Source organism: Citrus sinensis, chromosome 8 (assembly GCF_022201045.2).
Source record: "Citrus sinensis cultivar Valencia sweet orange chromosome 8, DVS_A1.0, whole genome shotgun sequence".
Taxonomy (NCBI): domain Eukaryota; kingdom Viridiplantae; phylum Streptophyta; class Magnoliopsida; order Sapindales; family Rutaceae; genus Citrus; species Citrus sinensis.
In genome coordinates this window covers 27,669,861-27,686,027 of record NC_068563.1, presented here as the reverse complement: position 1 = coordinate 27,686,027, position 16,167 = coordinate 27,669,861, and the positions used below count along the sequence as shown (strand labels likewise).

Genomic DNA, 16,167 nt, shown 5'->3' with positions numbered 1-16,167 from the left:
TTGTTTGCATCGATCTAATTGTCTTGTTCTCCTGCTCAACAAGATACGAATCCTATGTGGGGTTTTTGTCTTCTACTTGTCTGTAAATAAAAGCTTTAATATTGCTATTGATCTTTCTCTTGTTATGAACGTGAGCGGACACGGTTGAAAAGGTTTTAAATATTGTTAGCTAATAGAATCAATTTCATCGCAATCGAGAGATAGAACTAAAATGTTGTTACAATTCAAATTTTTGATAGATTATGCATCAGATCTTGAAAAGGTCAATATCTTAGAGTTTTGCTTCTTATAATCATGATAGGATAAAAGCTTATACTTTTCTTAAGAAAACATTCAAATAGAGAATGACTTCTTGTTCCTGTAGCAAACACAAACCTCTAAATAAGTATTGATTATTCGAGAAATCATTAAACTCCCAAATACAACTTTTATGTTACTTTTTATTGAATAACATCAAGTTTTATATAATCAAACTTATTTAATATTACAACCTAAAAATTAGTAACACTAAGTGTATTCTCGCATAATACTCCACTGCTTACATGTAGTTCCACAAAATAAGTGCAACTATAACTAATACAATAAAATAAAATAAATCATTTTATTTATTGTAAGAGTTTGTATTAACGTAGGGAAAACCATATCAAAAATCGTTTGGAGGAAACCATGCATGACAAAAATTTCAAAAGCAATTTTTACATCAAGATTGTCTTAGTAAAATCTTAAAGCTCTGTAAATCTTATTTCAGCTCACAATTTGATATTTGCTGACGTGAAGTCTCATGATTAACATACTAGAAGTAAGATACAGAGTCAAATTCTAAAAACTGCTAAAATTGTTTCCTAACGCCTGCACAATCCCAGAAACGACACCTTACAGTGCAGCCACGAAACGGAGGCTACAAAATGCCTAAGGCAACATCACAACATAAAGAAGCCAAGGAAAATTATATCCTCTTTGTTTCGTCTGAGTTCAATTTTGTTCCCCACCTTAGTGTCTGTACATCCTGTGTCTGATATACATTATGTGTGTGAAACCTCACGATAGCTATACATACGCTTATGTTGGTTAAGAACACACCGGAAGAGTACAAATAATTCAATTAGACACATGCATGCGACCATTATTTTTCTCCAGCTACCACGCCATGTTACCACGCAATGGCACATCAATAATGCAACATATCATGTCCCTCGCTATACGTTCCCACAACTATCATTGTAGTTAAACTTTAAATTCTGTCCACAAGAGTATGCTTCTCACAATTCCTACAAAAAAAGTTGCTCCGTACCCTCGAGAAAACAACAAAAAATCTTTGTCAGGTCATGTGTTCATGATTTGGTATGTACCAAATAGACATTGCATGTGACACTTCTTTAATTATGAAGTCAAGTTTCTCTCATTAGATATATGTAGCAAATACATTCAAATGCTTTTGTATCGATCTTACGCAACTCAAAAAGAGGATCATTGAACCACCTTTTGAGATTTAAAAATTTTTAAATTTCAAATCCAAGCATGTCAAGCAAAGAAATCAAATCTTATGCAACTCCATTGAAGAGGGTCATAAAATTCTTTCACCAGCCCGGGGTTATTAGGTTTTCAAACACATGGGAGTACTCTTTGTTGTGCATAGTTTCGGGGACCGAGGACACAGTAAGAGAAAGCATCCATATCTTTTGAGAGGAAGATCCAAATGCCTAAAGCCAAAAGTAGTTGGAGGACCAATCAATCCCATGCCACCTGAGCTCTCCCTTCCCTCATTTCGTGCAAAGATGAATGATTTTTGGTTTCAAGAACGTAACTATAGAATAAAATGAGCAATGGTCGTTTTCTAGTTACTGTAATAAAATAATGCGATACCATACAAAAGAACCACTATCTGTTGAATATGTATATACATACACCTAACCCATGACAGAAATTCCTGACGTGATACCGAATGATTTTTAAGCTTATTACCATATAATTGAATCCAAGACAATGACTAAGCTTAAAATATTACAAAAGGTATATGACATAAACCTAAAAGAATTAAAATCCACATGTTTTTCAATGTTAAAATTTCTACAAAAAATAGTCACAAGCTAACAACCGCATCACCTCAAACCACGTGATCCAGCATGTAAATCCCATCCATTGTTTGCATCCCAAATAAGAAAAATGAAAATTTATAAATACAAGGAGGAGAGGGGGGGGGGGGGGGGAAACAGACCAGCTTCAAAGAAAATTCAGAATAATGAATCTGCCTGAATAATGAGCCAAAAAGAATCTCATATTCCATAAAACAAACCCGACAATGAAAATTAGTAATTGTAACAATAACTATAAAAGATACTAACAATTTTAAGATAATATCATATTAAGAAGCCTTGATCTACACATTTGACCAAATAATCTATATTATTTATTGAATTAGTCTTTCGCCCCTCCAAAGAAAAGCAATTAGACCACAATATCCCATATGCTAGCTATTTATGTGCAAACACCCATACATACCATACAAAACCAAGCCAAACCAACCCTGATATCAATTCACAAATTCAGGCATTTGTCGATATAATAGTTGAGAATTTACCCCACAGAACAAAGGGGGGGAAAAAAAAGTAGTTGATCATGTGTGTACAACACTAGATAGCAACAGGATGCTGTCTCACACCGGGAGGCCAAAATGTAGCACCAGATAATGAGGCTCAAAGGCACATCAGGAAAATTTAGCCAAATGTGACATCATCTTCTAGAACTGATGAATTGTACATGTTCACATGGTTTCCAGTAGCTCTCCCACGCTAATTGTTATTTCTTCCTTGTATATTTTTTCCCCCTTGTACTGTATATCATCTTCCACAGATCTCCAAGCCTCTGCAGCTAAACACAAGAATTAACGAGGGGATAAGGTTTTTAAGGTAAGGGAGAGTAGCACCTTTCCCATAAAAACATTACTCTACCTGTTCTTTCATCTCCAGTGACTTGAGAAAATATTTTGTCTTGAGCTTCAATATCCCCTGCTATCTCTGGATAAGGCGATCTAATACTGCAGCCATACTGAAGCTGCAATTTTCCAGTTCATTAGCAACATTCTTATATTCTGTATAACACTTTCACTTCACTGACATTTGTAAGTTGCCCAATTTTCCATCATGGTCGTTATGACCACTTCTAAGCATGCGACTCTAATCAGTTGACTACAGATGAGAAATTTGCATATCTACTAGTACAAATTAAGACTACAAAAGAAAAATTATCTAGAACTAAAAAAGACAAGCATCTTATACTATGTTAACAAGGCCCCAACATATCCTTCTTGTTTTGATTCTAGTATCATCATAAAGGTGTGATGAATTAAGGGACCTAAGTTAGTATCCAGAGCTGATGTTCCCAGGAAAAAGTTTATTCTAATAACATTATCTCTTTGATACAATGAATGGGCTAATTCAATATAAACTAAGGAAGCTAAAGCACCTATCAGGTAATCTATCCGTTCAAACCAAATGCTTTCAAGATACAGATAGAATCAAATTTCAGATTTCAGACCAACATATACAACTAACTAAAAAGAAAATCTCCAATCTAACCATAGGGATGGAATCAACATACTGCGTTAAAACGTAAAGGAAATGTTAAAACAAAATACAGTAGTCGGCTACTCAACAACTTACCTTCATTCATTTCACTCTCCATCATCAAATGAGGTCAAATCTTTGGAAAGGCTCCGATCAAACAGTTGTGGTGTCGAGTATGAGCCTACTTTAATTTTTTGAGAATCACATGGAATTAATGCATCAAAATTTCAGCATATAACAATCATTTATACAACAATTGAGGTATAAAAAAGATAAATCAGTAGATTAGGAAACTAAAAATACAAAATTTAGAACTTGCAATATATATATTCATCAAACAAAGAGATACAAAGCTAAATAAACAAAAACTACAAGTTATATATTACTTGGCGGAGATTTAAGTAGTTCCAAAAGTGCGAAATACGCAAAAACAGAGAACGGGGATTGTAATTCTAAAGATCAGGTTATAATTTTACCTAGATTAAGAAAAATGGGCAGTCGTTTGCGATTGATGAACCCTCAATTGCAATTTGAGGATTGTAATTTGATTAATTTGTTTAGGGTTAGGGTTTGGGATTGGAGTTACCGACATTTTTGGGGAAAATTTTGGCGCCTATTAGGACTTGTTTTGGGACAGCAGAACTACGGACCCTACAAAGGAACAATTTGGGCTTTGGGTAGGATTTTTCATTTTTTTTGAGAAAATGACAAAAAAGTTCCCATGGCATAAAATTTTCTTTAGAGAAAGGAAAGCAAAAGGCTGAAAACAACTTTTAGAATGAAATTGGTGAATTTATATCGATGACATTTTAAATTGGGGTCCTTCTATCTTACATACATGTAAGATACATTTCTTTCATATGAATAGTATATGGGTCCCACACATATACTATTCATGTGAGAGGGATGTATCTTACATGCATGTAAGATAGGGATTGCCTTTAAATTGAGATATATAAGGGTGTCGCCACTTAGTACAAATTGAGTGGCGGGCTCCCTCCCTTCCCCGGCACCCAGTCAAAATATTAAGCCTCTCTTATTGTTCAGGGGCGCCATAAGCGAACAAGGCAATCGACTAGAATTTTATTAAAATATTAAGCCCCTCCCATTATTAATAAGACCATTATATATATATATATATCTAACTACCAAAACATTTTAATATACTTTTTGCATTATATTTATTTCTACACTTGTATGAATGAACTATTATGATACTAAGATTTTAAATAAAATAACTATTTTACTCCAAATTAAATTAAAATACTATTTTATCCTACAAAATTTTAAAAAATAAAAAAATATAATTACCATTTAATTAATTGAAATTTTTTATTGAAAATTGAGTGTGTGAGTACCATTAATTAATTAATAAAAATATTATTGATTTTTTAAATCCTTTTGACCTACAAAAAGTGTAAAACTCATCTCAGATATTTTCTTTTTTTTAATCAATCATACAATCACAATTATCAAACTTTTTTTATTGTTTAAATTAATCACCAGAATAATAATAGTCTAAACCAACTTTGAATAATAACAAAATTATAAATACAAAAATTATCGTTTAAAAATTATAATTATAAAAATCAATTTGTTGGATTTTGAGATTTGTTTTTACAAATTCAGAGGTATTCTTGTGATTATTTTTTATTTTTTTTAAAAATTTTGTAGAATAAAATGGTCTTTAATTCATTTAGGGTAAAATGATCATTTTATTTAAATTCTTAATATCAAAGTGGTTGACAGATAGAAGTTTAGAAAAAAATGTGGTGTTAAAAACATATCAAAATTTTGTGGTGATTACATATACATATGACAAAACAGGGGTGGTGCAGACTGCAGAGATAATTTCCCTTTTATTTATCAAAAAGTAGGGGTGGGCATCGGTTCGGTTTGGTTTCGAGATAAACTTTTGGTTTCGGTTCAATTTGGATCTTAAATTCAAAATCCATTCAGTTTTTAAGGAAAACAAAATCCAAACCGGAACCGATAGTTCGGTTTCGTATCGGTTTTTTGGTTCGATTTTAATTTTTCAGTAACGGTTCACTTAACAATTTGGATTAACAAATCGGTTTTTTGATCCACCCTAACTTGCACACAAAGACAAGGCCTAATATAATCAATGTATAATCAACATAAATAAAATAATTTACAAATTTGTATTCATAAAATAAAATTGCAAGGATTTTGGACTAAAATGAATAATTTTCATAATCATTATCTCTATTTTTAATATTAAAACTTTTGCCCCAAAACATAGGGATCAAAATGATATATTGCCTGTTGACTTTCGGTCAAGAACCCTTTTAAAAAGTTTGCAAAAAATTTTCGGCCATAATAGACTTTTTATATGCAAATATTTCCTAAAAATTAGGCCATACTATAATTTTATAAAGGGCAGGGATCCAATGATATTATTGGTTCAGTTCGTTTTTTTTTTTTGAACTTTTGATCCGAAAAGTATTTCTATATTCGATTTTTTAACTTCAAAAAAACTGAACCAAAACTAAAAAACCGAACCAAATTGAATTTTTCGGTCTCGGTTTAGTTTTGCCCACCCCTATCAAAAAGGGCCTTCATTTTTATATTTATTTAAAAAATAAAAATTGATACACAAAATTCTAAAAAAACACCATGCATCTTAAAAACACAAAAGAAAACCATAAAATAGTTTTTTAATAAAATTTAATTATTATTATTAAAGATATCATTTATATTTGTTTGCCGAAGGCCTTAATTTTCTTAAAACCAGCCTTGGGTGGGCTGTTGTGAGAACAATGGTTTGAGTCCCGTAATAGAGACTTAATATTTCTTCTTCCAATTATATAATTGGGTGGAGATAGATCTCTCTTATCAGTGGAGAATATATCCCTATAATATTAATTAGGGTAGAAATTTAGGTTTTCTTTCATAAATTTGATCTACAATAGTCTAATAGATGCTTGTTTATAAATATCAATAGGCATTTGATTATAATAATACATATTAGTTAAAAAAATGTGTATCACTGTATTTATAAAAACGGTTAATTTTGAATTATCCTCCTCAAGAAATGACTATCTTAAAATTACCTCCTTATTTTTTTAAAACCTCAATTTACCCTCATTTTTGTTAAGGACAAAAAAATCAATCTATCCCCATTTTTCTCTTATCTTTTGAATAAAAAATAAGATAACTTGAAGTTTTAAAAAGTTTAGGATGATATGAAAATAGTCAATTCCCGATAGAGATAATATGAAATTTATCCCTATATAAAAAGATACACACATTCAGTTCATGATTTAATTGAATAATGGACAATTTCATGCATGTACGACGGTTTCTTTTCAGTAAACTTCACTTACAATTTTTTTGCAACAGATTTGCATTCATGATCATGTATGATTATTAATTGATAACCACAGCACAAAGTATCAAAGCCTTGCATTTTGTGAGGAGAAACTCAAATAATGGGGAACCTGCTTAGATGGAGTACTCAAGCTCAAACCTGCATATCTATCATTACATGCATGCGTGTTACCAATGTGTAATAAGTAACATGCAAGAATTTACCGAGAAAATCAACACAACATATCCAAGATTCTCCAATTCTTCGCCAGTCAGCCAGCCAGCAGGGGTTACTGCTTATATTATTACTGCCTTATTGGGGAACGAATTTCTAGAGAAATGTGACCGAGCGAGTGTGTCTCGTGAGCATATATAGCCAAAGCCAAACAAAAAACTGATCGGACAATAAACAAAAGCAGTCATCTCTTGTCTTTTGTATCATACAAAAACTTTACCATCAAACATCACTACTGCCTTTCTTTTCTTGTGGGTCCTCATCCACTCAGCTCTCACGGACGGCTGCCCCCCCTCCCTCCAATCTTTTATTTTTTCTCTTTTCCTTTCTTTCTCTCTCATTCCTTCATGATTTCACATATAGTAGTCCTAAATTCAATTATAGCATAATCATTTTTCACCTCTCCAATGGCTGGCTGTAAAGGTAATTCACTTTTCTTTATCACCTTTTTCCAAATCATCAACTTTGATATATATGCTTGCAACATTGTGTAGACACATAACATTGTACGTACGATTCTATAGCTAGCTACTCTATTTGTCTTATTATATGTATCATACAATATATGTAAGTATACATTCCTCTACCACACACACACACACACACACATATATATTATATTTATATAATAATATAGACGGTGGTCCAGGTGAGTCTATGGCTGACTGACTTCGAGAGAAGCCGTGTAAGATAAGGAGAGAGTGAGAGAAGAGAGAGAAAGATAGAGAGGGAGAATATTCTCTCAAGGTTGCTTTCTTTTTGGTGTTTTCTTCTGAGTTTCAAAGCAAACTGATGAAGAATTTTTTTTTTTGGTTGGGCAACAAGAGTCTAATTTCTTGAACTAGAACAAAGTTTTGATTTAGATTCGTTTGTTCTAGGGAGCAAGAGCAACAAAATTTGAGAGAATTATTTCTTTTGGACTGTTTTTCTTTATAAGCTCTCTCTGTGTTGTTTTTTCTTTGTTTTGGTAGCTACTGCTGCTACTACTGCTTTCAGTTTATTGTTTAGCTCTTCTTGTTTTAGATATATAGCCTGGGACAAAACCATCCATTACTTTTGAGTTCCACTTACGAAATGATGTCTCAAGATCATGGACTCTCAGTTCCCTCCACTCTTAAAGGGTTTGTTCAGGAACCAAATTCAAACCCTAACCCTAACCCTAGTTCAAATCAACTGAAGAGGAAGAGAAATTTACCAGGAACACCAGGTAACAATTACTATCTTGATATCTCATCTTCTGATCCTTATACTTTGGTTGATGGGTTCTGTGTTTCAAGTAGATCCAGATGCAGAAGTGATAGCTTTATCTCCAAAATCTCTCATGGCCACAAATCGATTCCTATGTGAAATTTGCAACAAGGGTTTCCAAAGAGACCAGAATTTGCAGCTTCACAGAAGAGGCCACAATCTGCCATGGAAGCTGAAGCAAAGAACAAACAAAGAAGTAAGAAAGAAGGTGTATATTTGCCCAGAAAAAAGCTGCGTGCATCATGATCCATCAAGAGCCCTAGGTGACCTCACTGGAATAAAGAAGCACTTCAGCAGAAAACATGGGGAAAAGAAATGGAAGTGTGAGAAATGTTCAAAGAAATATGCAGTTCAATCAGATTGGAAAGCTCATAGTAAGATTTGCGGCACTCGAGAGTATAGATGCGACTGTGGCACTCTCTTTTCCAGGTAATTAATGTCATCCGAATTAAACAAACATCTCTAGCTAGTTCAAGAATCTTTATTTATTGCTTCAAATGATTAGTTTGGTGTGTGATGAATTTAATGCTCGCATGAACAAAGGAAATGGATTTTTTTTTTCGGTTGGTTATCAAACAGGAAGGACAGTTTTATCACACACAGGGCCTTTTGTGACGCTTTAGCTGAAGAAAGTGCAAGGTTCACTACAATTTCATCCACAAACCCTCAAGCTGCCGCTGCAATCCCCCAATTTTCCTCAGTCTTTAGGCAGCAACAACAATCGGCTCCTGGATCCGAGCTTGCAGGTAATAATGTTATTGCAGATGGGCAGAAGCCGAGACTACCGCTGTGGCTAGACCAAGCCAATAATTCAAATGCCATGTTAACACCAATTGGCTCATCGTCAACAGGCTTGCCTGAATTGTCACAAATGGTGTCACCAATGAATATGTTTGGATCTTTGTCACAAATGCAATGGTTTTCAGGTGGTGCCAATCTTTCAATGTCGTCGTCATCATCATTGCCACGGGGAATACCAAAAGAGGAAGAAGAAAACAAAGCTTATAATTTGTCCGAGTCCATGACTTCTTTGTATCCGAGTAACCAGAGCGGCCAGCAGCAGCAGCAACAACAACAACAACAACAACAAGGACTAGCTCACATGTCAGCTACTGCCCTCTTGCAAAAAGCAGCACAAATGGGTTCTACAAGAAGCAATGCGAACAACAGTACTGGGTTTGGGCTAATGAGCACTTCATTCAACTCGTTCAACCAAACCGACAAGAACGAATTGCACAAGTTTTTCAAGCAACCAAATCAGCAAGTTGCTGATAATGATCAGAACTTGAATGAATTAATTATGAATTCATTTTCTTGTCCAACCAATATGGGAGCCGTAGCCGGGTCATCAAACGCAAGTTTGTTAATGGCCAACGCAAAGAATGCAAGCAATGAAGCTGAGAGAAGGCTCACAAGAGATTTTCTTGGCGTTGGAGTGGAATCGAGCAGGCCACTTTCTCAACAAGAGCTAGCAAAGTTCATGAATTTGAGCAGCCAGTACGGTGGAAACCCACATCATCGAAGCTAGGTATTTTAAAAGGTATAGCATATTTAGGACAATGATGAAGGCTTTTTAGAGCCGAGTTGCACTCAAGAGGAAGCGAAAGCAGCAAAGCGAGTCAACTCAGCAAAGAGAGGAGAGTGAGTGAGTGAGTAGGGGCAAGTCAAGTGGGCCCCTATTATGCATGTAGTTGTAATATTTTTACCTTTTTTTTCTTTCTTTATTATTATAACGTCGTTGATCGAACCAAGATCGATCGTGTTGAAACACATGGTCGTGACCACTTGTTGTCTTGTTCTTTTCTCTAATTCTTAGTCCTTAAATTTGCCTTTTCAAATTTTCTCACTGATTGTACTGTCGCAGCTGTGACCAATTTTGGTTGTGGGATTTGAAGATTCAAATCAAAAGCATATGAGGATTGAGGATATAGATATGTAGGGCCTGTAGCTTCGGTTCAAACTAACGTGTTCCCCCTCTTAAAGGCTGAACAATATGAAGTGGGTCACGATAATCTTGCCCATATTATCCTTTATATTGTCTTATAATTATAATGAATATTTTAAAAGAATGGGAATTTTCAGATCTCAAAAGGTTCTATAGTAGGTATTATACTTAATTAATAAATGTGTGTCAATTTATTTTGAAAAATTACTATTTAATTGATAGTTATACTCAATTAAATTACACTTAGTAGGCATGCATTGATTGGGTATGGTATCGCTAATGTATTCTGAAATTTCTCTCTATATACATAGAGCATTTCTATTTTTTAAGTGTTAGTTAAACTCACATATTTCTATATGATATCATGATCACGGACTTTATACAGTATTATAACAAAAATATATATACAAGTGAGCCTAGACTAAAAATATAAATTTTAGACAATCCTTAAGGCACGAACTTACCATATCAAGTGATGGGCTTAAATTTTGAAGGCATATGGTGCTTGAATTATAATATATCGGGACTTGAATGAATCTCTTACCATGACTTAAAATTGATGCAAAAGAAGTTTCAATTTTTTTTTCCCATTGGCTAAATGCTGAAAGCTCGAATATGTGTGCGTGTGTGATGGATGCAAAATTTGGTCCAAATTTGCACCGCATTAGTCTACCACAAAAAGCGCGTTAAGCGTTCATTTTCATTGCCACCATATCAAACAGCTATTAGCAACCCTCTTAATTATATATATATATATATATTTTCCTTCCCCTAGTTGAATTTTTTTTGTTGGATGATGTGAAATTTTTCACGCCTTATTTGACTCCAGTCTTGACGGCCAAACTATTGTACTTGTGGTTCTTACAATTGATTAATTTCCGCAACTCGTTCAATAATTGGGACAGAAAACACATTATTTTCAACCCAAAAAAATCAATTTTCCCATTACTATTGCAGAAACTCCGTGTAGTGAACCAAATACGTCGAAGAAAGTGCGATATATTGTTGAAAATTTTGTCTTTAATACTGCTGTTGGCAATTGTCATGTCAACTTGTGGTGATCAATAAGCCTACCATTACCATGTGCTCACTTTGTATGAACCAATTTATGTCTCAATCGTAGCTCATTGCCGTCCTCTGTCTCGATCTCTTGCGATCTAAATGATCTTAAATTTGGGTCCATTTGTTCACTGAAGGGTTAATTTAAAATTGATTTTATTTCTATTAATTGATTGTTATTTTTACTCATTAACTTTAAGCTTTTGAGTTAAACAATATCTCTAGGTAGCTTATACTTCAAATTCTACCCATTTTCTCTTTCTTGCAAAACACCCATCACTGTCAAGAGAAATATTCCTGATTGACTTGTATGTAGGCGTCATAAGTCAGCTAGGAAGGCAACGAGTTTCTTATTCATTACCACACAAGTAGCGGTTGGTAAAGAGAGGGAATGTCATAAAATTAAGAAACGAAAGGAGGTTGATTATAGGAAATTAAAGGAATTTAATTTGTTAATTAGCCTTATCATTTAGCCGATTGCCAACATTAGAATCACGTCATGATTACCAATTGAATCATTGACAATAGAAAGTTTTGTAGAACGTACGCTTTCATATGCAGTACATATTTCTCATCATGAGAGCAAATGTGGATATTGCTTCAAGAAAAAGCACTTTCAACTATTTTTTTAAAGCATTTTGTACCAAATCATTTTCACTTTTATCTTCTTTTCATAATGCTAGCTCTACTTGCGGTTCTTGAGAAATTAAGCTTAGGCTTTTTAATTCAATGATAAAGGGTTTCTTCATTTGGATCATACAGTGACTTGCTATATAAAAAAAAAAAACTTTCTTGGTGGAGGAAAAGTAAAAGCTATCAATTTAGTATAATAATTTGTGTTAATTAATTAAGGAGCCATTAATGGTAAAATCATGTAGATTTGTAGGGAGAATTATGAACTTAGTTTTCATGGAGGAGAAAGAAGATTAAGGACGATCAGTAATTTGCAAGTTGATTGAATTAAAGCTTCTTTTTCATTGGTTTGTTCGAAGAAAAAATTCAACAAAGCCATCATTCGAAGTGAAACTACATTCAACAACCCAACACTGTTTCGAGGATGTGATCCCATAATCTTTCATGCATCACCTTTTGAAAATTGATATTGACCCTTCAGCAACTTTTAACTAGGTAGATCTTTATTAAGATCAAATCAATTACTTCAACCACATGTTTAATTATATAATTATACATATGATATACACACTGATAGCCAATCGCCGGTGCCCTTGGACCCCATATGGCAATAATTATCATGTACGGGCCGGCCTTTTTTTTTTTGGGAGGTGGGGGAACTGGCGAGAGTGTAAAATTGATTATGAATGAGTTCGAAACCATATTTATATATATAGTAGTTTTTTTATCAGAAATTTTAAAGTTTGGGAAAACTTTAAAACCATACGGCTTTAAAGACTTACAGTTTAAGTTTTTAAAACCATACAGTTTTAAAATTTTTCCGCACTTTTCCGCACATTAAAAATCTGGACTCGAACATTTCTCTCTCTCTCTCTCTCTCTATATATATATATAAGATGAACGACAAGTTGGCTGTAGACTCCGGATGTGAACGACTTGTTGTTCTTTTTTTTGAATACTGTTATACAGGACTGTAGGTATTACAATTAATATTTACAAACAGATTCTACAATTGGGACCTTCATCGTGGCATGTACTCCTCTGAAGCGCTGCCCAAATTCTTCAAACCCTCTCAAATATTCGAGGGTTGTCCACTCTACTCACCTTTTGTGGGGAATAGACTGGCTCCACTCAATTATTTGATAATTGAGGAAGGATTGTAAATAAGCCTCATAAATGTTTTCATGGAGGCTCGAACCCTTGCACTTCTTATTCTAAGTGCAAGGGCTCTCCCACTAGACCAAAGGCCCATTGGTAACGACTTGTTGTTCTGACAAAACCCTTCTCATTCTCTTTTTTTTTTTTTTTTGTGGTTACCTTTTCATACGTACTGACAAAACCGTCTATATGCTCTAAAATTATGAAGTGTGAACCGCTCTCATCTCATCTTAGGCACAAAGCATTCTTGACTGTAGATGGGTTCTCAAGTTCTTAATTGATGGGTAATTACAAGTCAATTATATCGTCGCTTAAATTAATGTGAGATACAAGTTGTTGAAAAATGTAGCTTGTTGAATCAAATTATCGTTTAGAAAATTTCTAATGAATGTTATGTTCCGTTCTTTATTAAAGTGTGGGAATAACATGCACACCGTATTTTTATAAACCATTTCACAATTGTATGAAAATTCTTTCACAATCATATGAAAATCTATCTAGCACTTTAATAAAATACAGAAATCCTTATTAGAAAAGTACTCATTATAATATCATAAATAAAATGTAAATTTTCCAAATTTATGAGGAGAAAATTTTATATAGAATATGAAAATCTATCTAATACTTTTTAATAAAGTACAAAAATCTTCATTAGAAAAATACTCATTATAATATCGTAAATAAAATTTTCAAATTTACGAGGAGAAAATTTTATATGGGATGGTCCCAATCAGACCATACAATAAATGCTTTGCCATGTAATTCAAACGTCTTTTTCTTTTTCTTTTTTTTTTCTCTTTTTATTTTGATTGTTGAAATTGCATGTATCAAAATAGTATTTGACAGGACAGACGATGCGGTGCACCGGACTTTAGGTAAGCGTTCCATTTTTTTATTTTTTTTTTTTCCGTCTCTTTTTTAAGTTGTCATGTCCAATCGACTTCTCACTTGACTTCAAGCCCTTGTTTTAGGGTAAATGTTGGGCTTTTGATTAGACCCAAACAAAGTGTTTACTGGGTTTTTCCCATTTAATTATTACAAATCATTACTAAATCGATAAATCTTACCGAATAAATGGTGATAATCCCCTGATTAAAGACGACATAAACCAAGATTTTTGCGTCACTACTTTGTGCCTATCTGAACATCTCTCAATATATAAATGTTTTGATAGGCTGAAAAAAGCCTATATTATTTCCCAGAGTATATATATATATGCATCTATATCATATGGTAAAGTGAAAATTTATAAATAAGAGCAGATCGCCTTATGTGAAAGCAAAAAGTGAGTGACCAAAGTCCAATGACACATAATCGATTTTAAATAGAATTAAAAAAATTCACAAATTACATAGAATTGGGGAAAATAAAAAAGGATAACAAAAAGGAGAAAAAGAAACCCTCAAAATAAAATCTTAACAGCAGATCACAAACAAAGAGAAATTATCATACAAATGGGACAGAAAAGAAAAGGACAAAATTATTGGAAACCACTCACCATGTCGCCTTATCTATTGTCGATCACCACCGTTCGATTTAAAAATCATACAAACCGTCCATCATGTATATAACTCATCAGAATTATTTCCTGCTGTCACAACAAAAATATCACTGCAGCAATAGCATGTGCAAAGACCACCGCATTTTTTATATTGTTCATGAGACTCATTGCACTAGAGTCATCCACTTTACCATCAGGACCGTCAGCAACCGCATCAGCCTTCTTCTTCTTAGGTTTTTCCGGTGCCGGCGCCGGCGCCGGAGGCTTAGCTCCGAAAAGATCCCAAGGAAGTAGCACTTTATCCACTTGATAAACAGCAAGTTGCCCATCGGTGTACACAGTACCAGACACGCTTGTGTTGGTAATGCCTGATGATATGTTCACTGAATTGCCAAAAGTAGTCACATTGAGTGGATACTCGAATCTGCTGCTGTCCCCAGCATTTGTTCTCAAGGGATTGCTTACAGTTTGGAACTGGGATAATGAAACGTAAGTGGGGATTACGTGGAACTGGATTAGGGCAACCTTTTCTTGGTCGTTTAGGGAGTTGAGGGTCCCGGAACTGAGGCTTGAGAAGGCGTTATCGGTCGGTGCAAAGAGGGTCATGCCATTGTTTGTGTCATTGAGCTGGTGATCAATTTGATCAGCTACTGAGGTGGCTTTTAGTAGCCGGATAAAGAGAGTAAACTGGCCGGCTTTTTCAAGGACTTTGGTGACGTTTGTGGGGCCCGGTGGTCCGGGAGCCGGAGCTGCTGCTGGCTGGGCTAATACGGTATTTGTGCAATGCAGGAGAAAGAGGAGGACTAGTGAAAATGCAAAGAAATGTTGTTTCCTAGTCATCTTTGTAGTCAATATGCAATGGAAAGAAAACAACGCAAGAAAGGACCACTTTGAACAAAGTGTTTTGATGAAAATGAAGAGGAGGGAAAGGGGTTTTATTAAGGTCTGGGAAGAGAATAAAAGTTAGGTAAAATGTACAATTTTAATTAGTTAGCAGATTCATCCTTAGTTGTTACAAATCTATCTTTGTGAGATAGGTGGAGGAGGGATCAATAATGGAGTATATGATATTCTTTTAGCAACTAGCTTGCTTGTAAAGGCAGGAAAAAAGGGGAGAGATTTCAAGTGGGTGTTTGGGCAAATAGAGATGGATATGATAGCTTTCGCTTTTACTTATGTGTATAATTTTGGTAAAACTTAAAAATGTTGATAATTATTTTTTCTTTTAAATACAGAAACGTTGATTGGTGTTTTACATTGGCTAATAATGAGAAGTTACTTGGTTTTATAAGCAGAATACATTACTTCACCTAATAGTTTAGTCTTATGCGTTAAATATCTAGAAATCTTATGCCAAATTCCCGAACAAGTGGTATTAGAGTCAATAGAACAACTCAATTGTTTCGGACGAAAGGACCGAGGTTCGGCGGTAGTTTCGTCAAGAGAGATAATTGAGTTGTGTGCTACATTATTTATTAAAGGGAAATTACTTGGA

The 16,167-nt window shown here is 34.1% G+C and overlaps 2 protein-coding genes and 1 long non-coding RNA gene across 5 annotated transcripts; 1 reads left to right on the top strand and 2 right to left on the bottom strand.

Moving 5' to 3' along the window:
• Nucleotides 1–2,510: 2,510 nt before the first annotated feature.
• On the bottom strand, nt 2,511–4,306 carry LOC102611817 (uncharacterized). 2 transcript variants are annotated; one of them, XR_371779.4, is made up of 4 exons: nt 4,040–4,306; nt 3,660–3,747; nt 2,949–3,051; nt 2,511–2,868 (listed from the first exon to the last, which is right to left on the bottom strand). It is a non-coding gene; the product is annotated as an uncharacterized LOC102611817 (long non-coding RNA). The 2 variants fall into 2 exon arrangements; XR_371778.4 differs by having other exon boundaries at nt 3,660–3,744; nt 4,040–4,301.
• A 3,468-nt stretch (nt 4,307–7,774) lies between these two features.
• LOC102611525 (zinc finger protein BALDIBIS) lies at nt 7,775–10,214 on the top strand. 2 transcript variants are annotated; one of them, XM_025101891.2, is made up of 3 exons: nt 7,775–8,335; nt 8,406–8,805; nt 8,956–10,214. In XM_025101891.2, exons 1-3 carry the CDS (start codon nt 8,203–8,205, stop codon nt 9,902–9,904), a joined length of 1,482 nt encoding a protein of 493 aa, XP_024957659.1. In that variant the 5' UTR covers nt 7,775–8,202; the 3' UTR covers nt 9,905–10,214. The 2 variants fall into 2 exon arrangements, with proteins under 2 accessions (XP_024957659.1, XP_006488129.1); XM_006488066.4 differs by having other exon boundaries at nt 7,776–8,335; nt 8,409–8,805.
• Nucleotides 10,215–14,475: 4,261 nt separating this feature from the next.
• On the bottom strand, nt 14,476–15,707 carry LOC102611245 (fasciclin-like arabinogalactan protein 12). Its single transcript, XM_006488065.4, has one exon. It carries the CDS (start codon nt 15,510–15,512, stop codon nt 14,766–14,768), a length of 747 nt encoding a protein of 248 aa, XP_006488128.1. The 5' UTR covers nt 15,513–15,707; the 3' UTR covers nt 14,476–14,765.
• Nucleotides 15,708–16,167: the final 460 nt, after the last annotated feature.

What these genes read in the sequence shown, in the direction of transcription:
- LOC102611525 (XM_025101891.2), top strand. Translation starts at nt 8,203, where the DNA reads ATGATGTCTCAAGATCATGGACTCTCAGTTCCCTCCACTCTTAAAGGG. An exon ending in AAATTTACCAGGAACACCAG is followed by an intron (nt 8,336 to 8,405) that starts GTAACAATTACT and finishes CTGTGTTTCAAG; the next exon opens with TAGATCCAGATGCAGAAGTG. An exon ending in TGTGGCACTCTCTTTTCCAG is followed by an intron (nt 8,806 to 8,955) that starts GTAATTAATGTC and finishes GTTATCAAACAG; the next exon opens with GAAGGACAGTTTTATCACAC.
- LOC102611245 (XM_006488065.4), bottom strand. Translation starts at nt 15,512, where the DNA reads ATGACTAGGAAACAACATTTCTTTGCATTTTCACTAGTCCTCCTCTTT.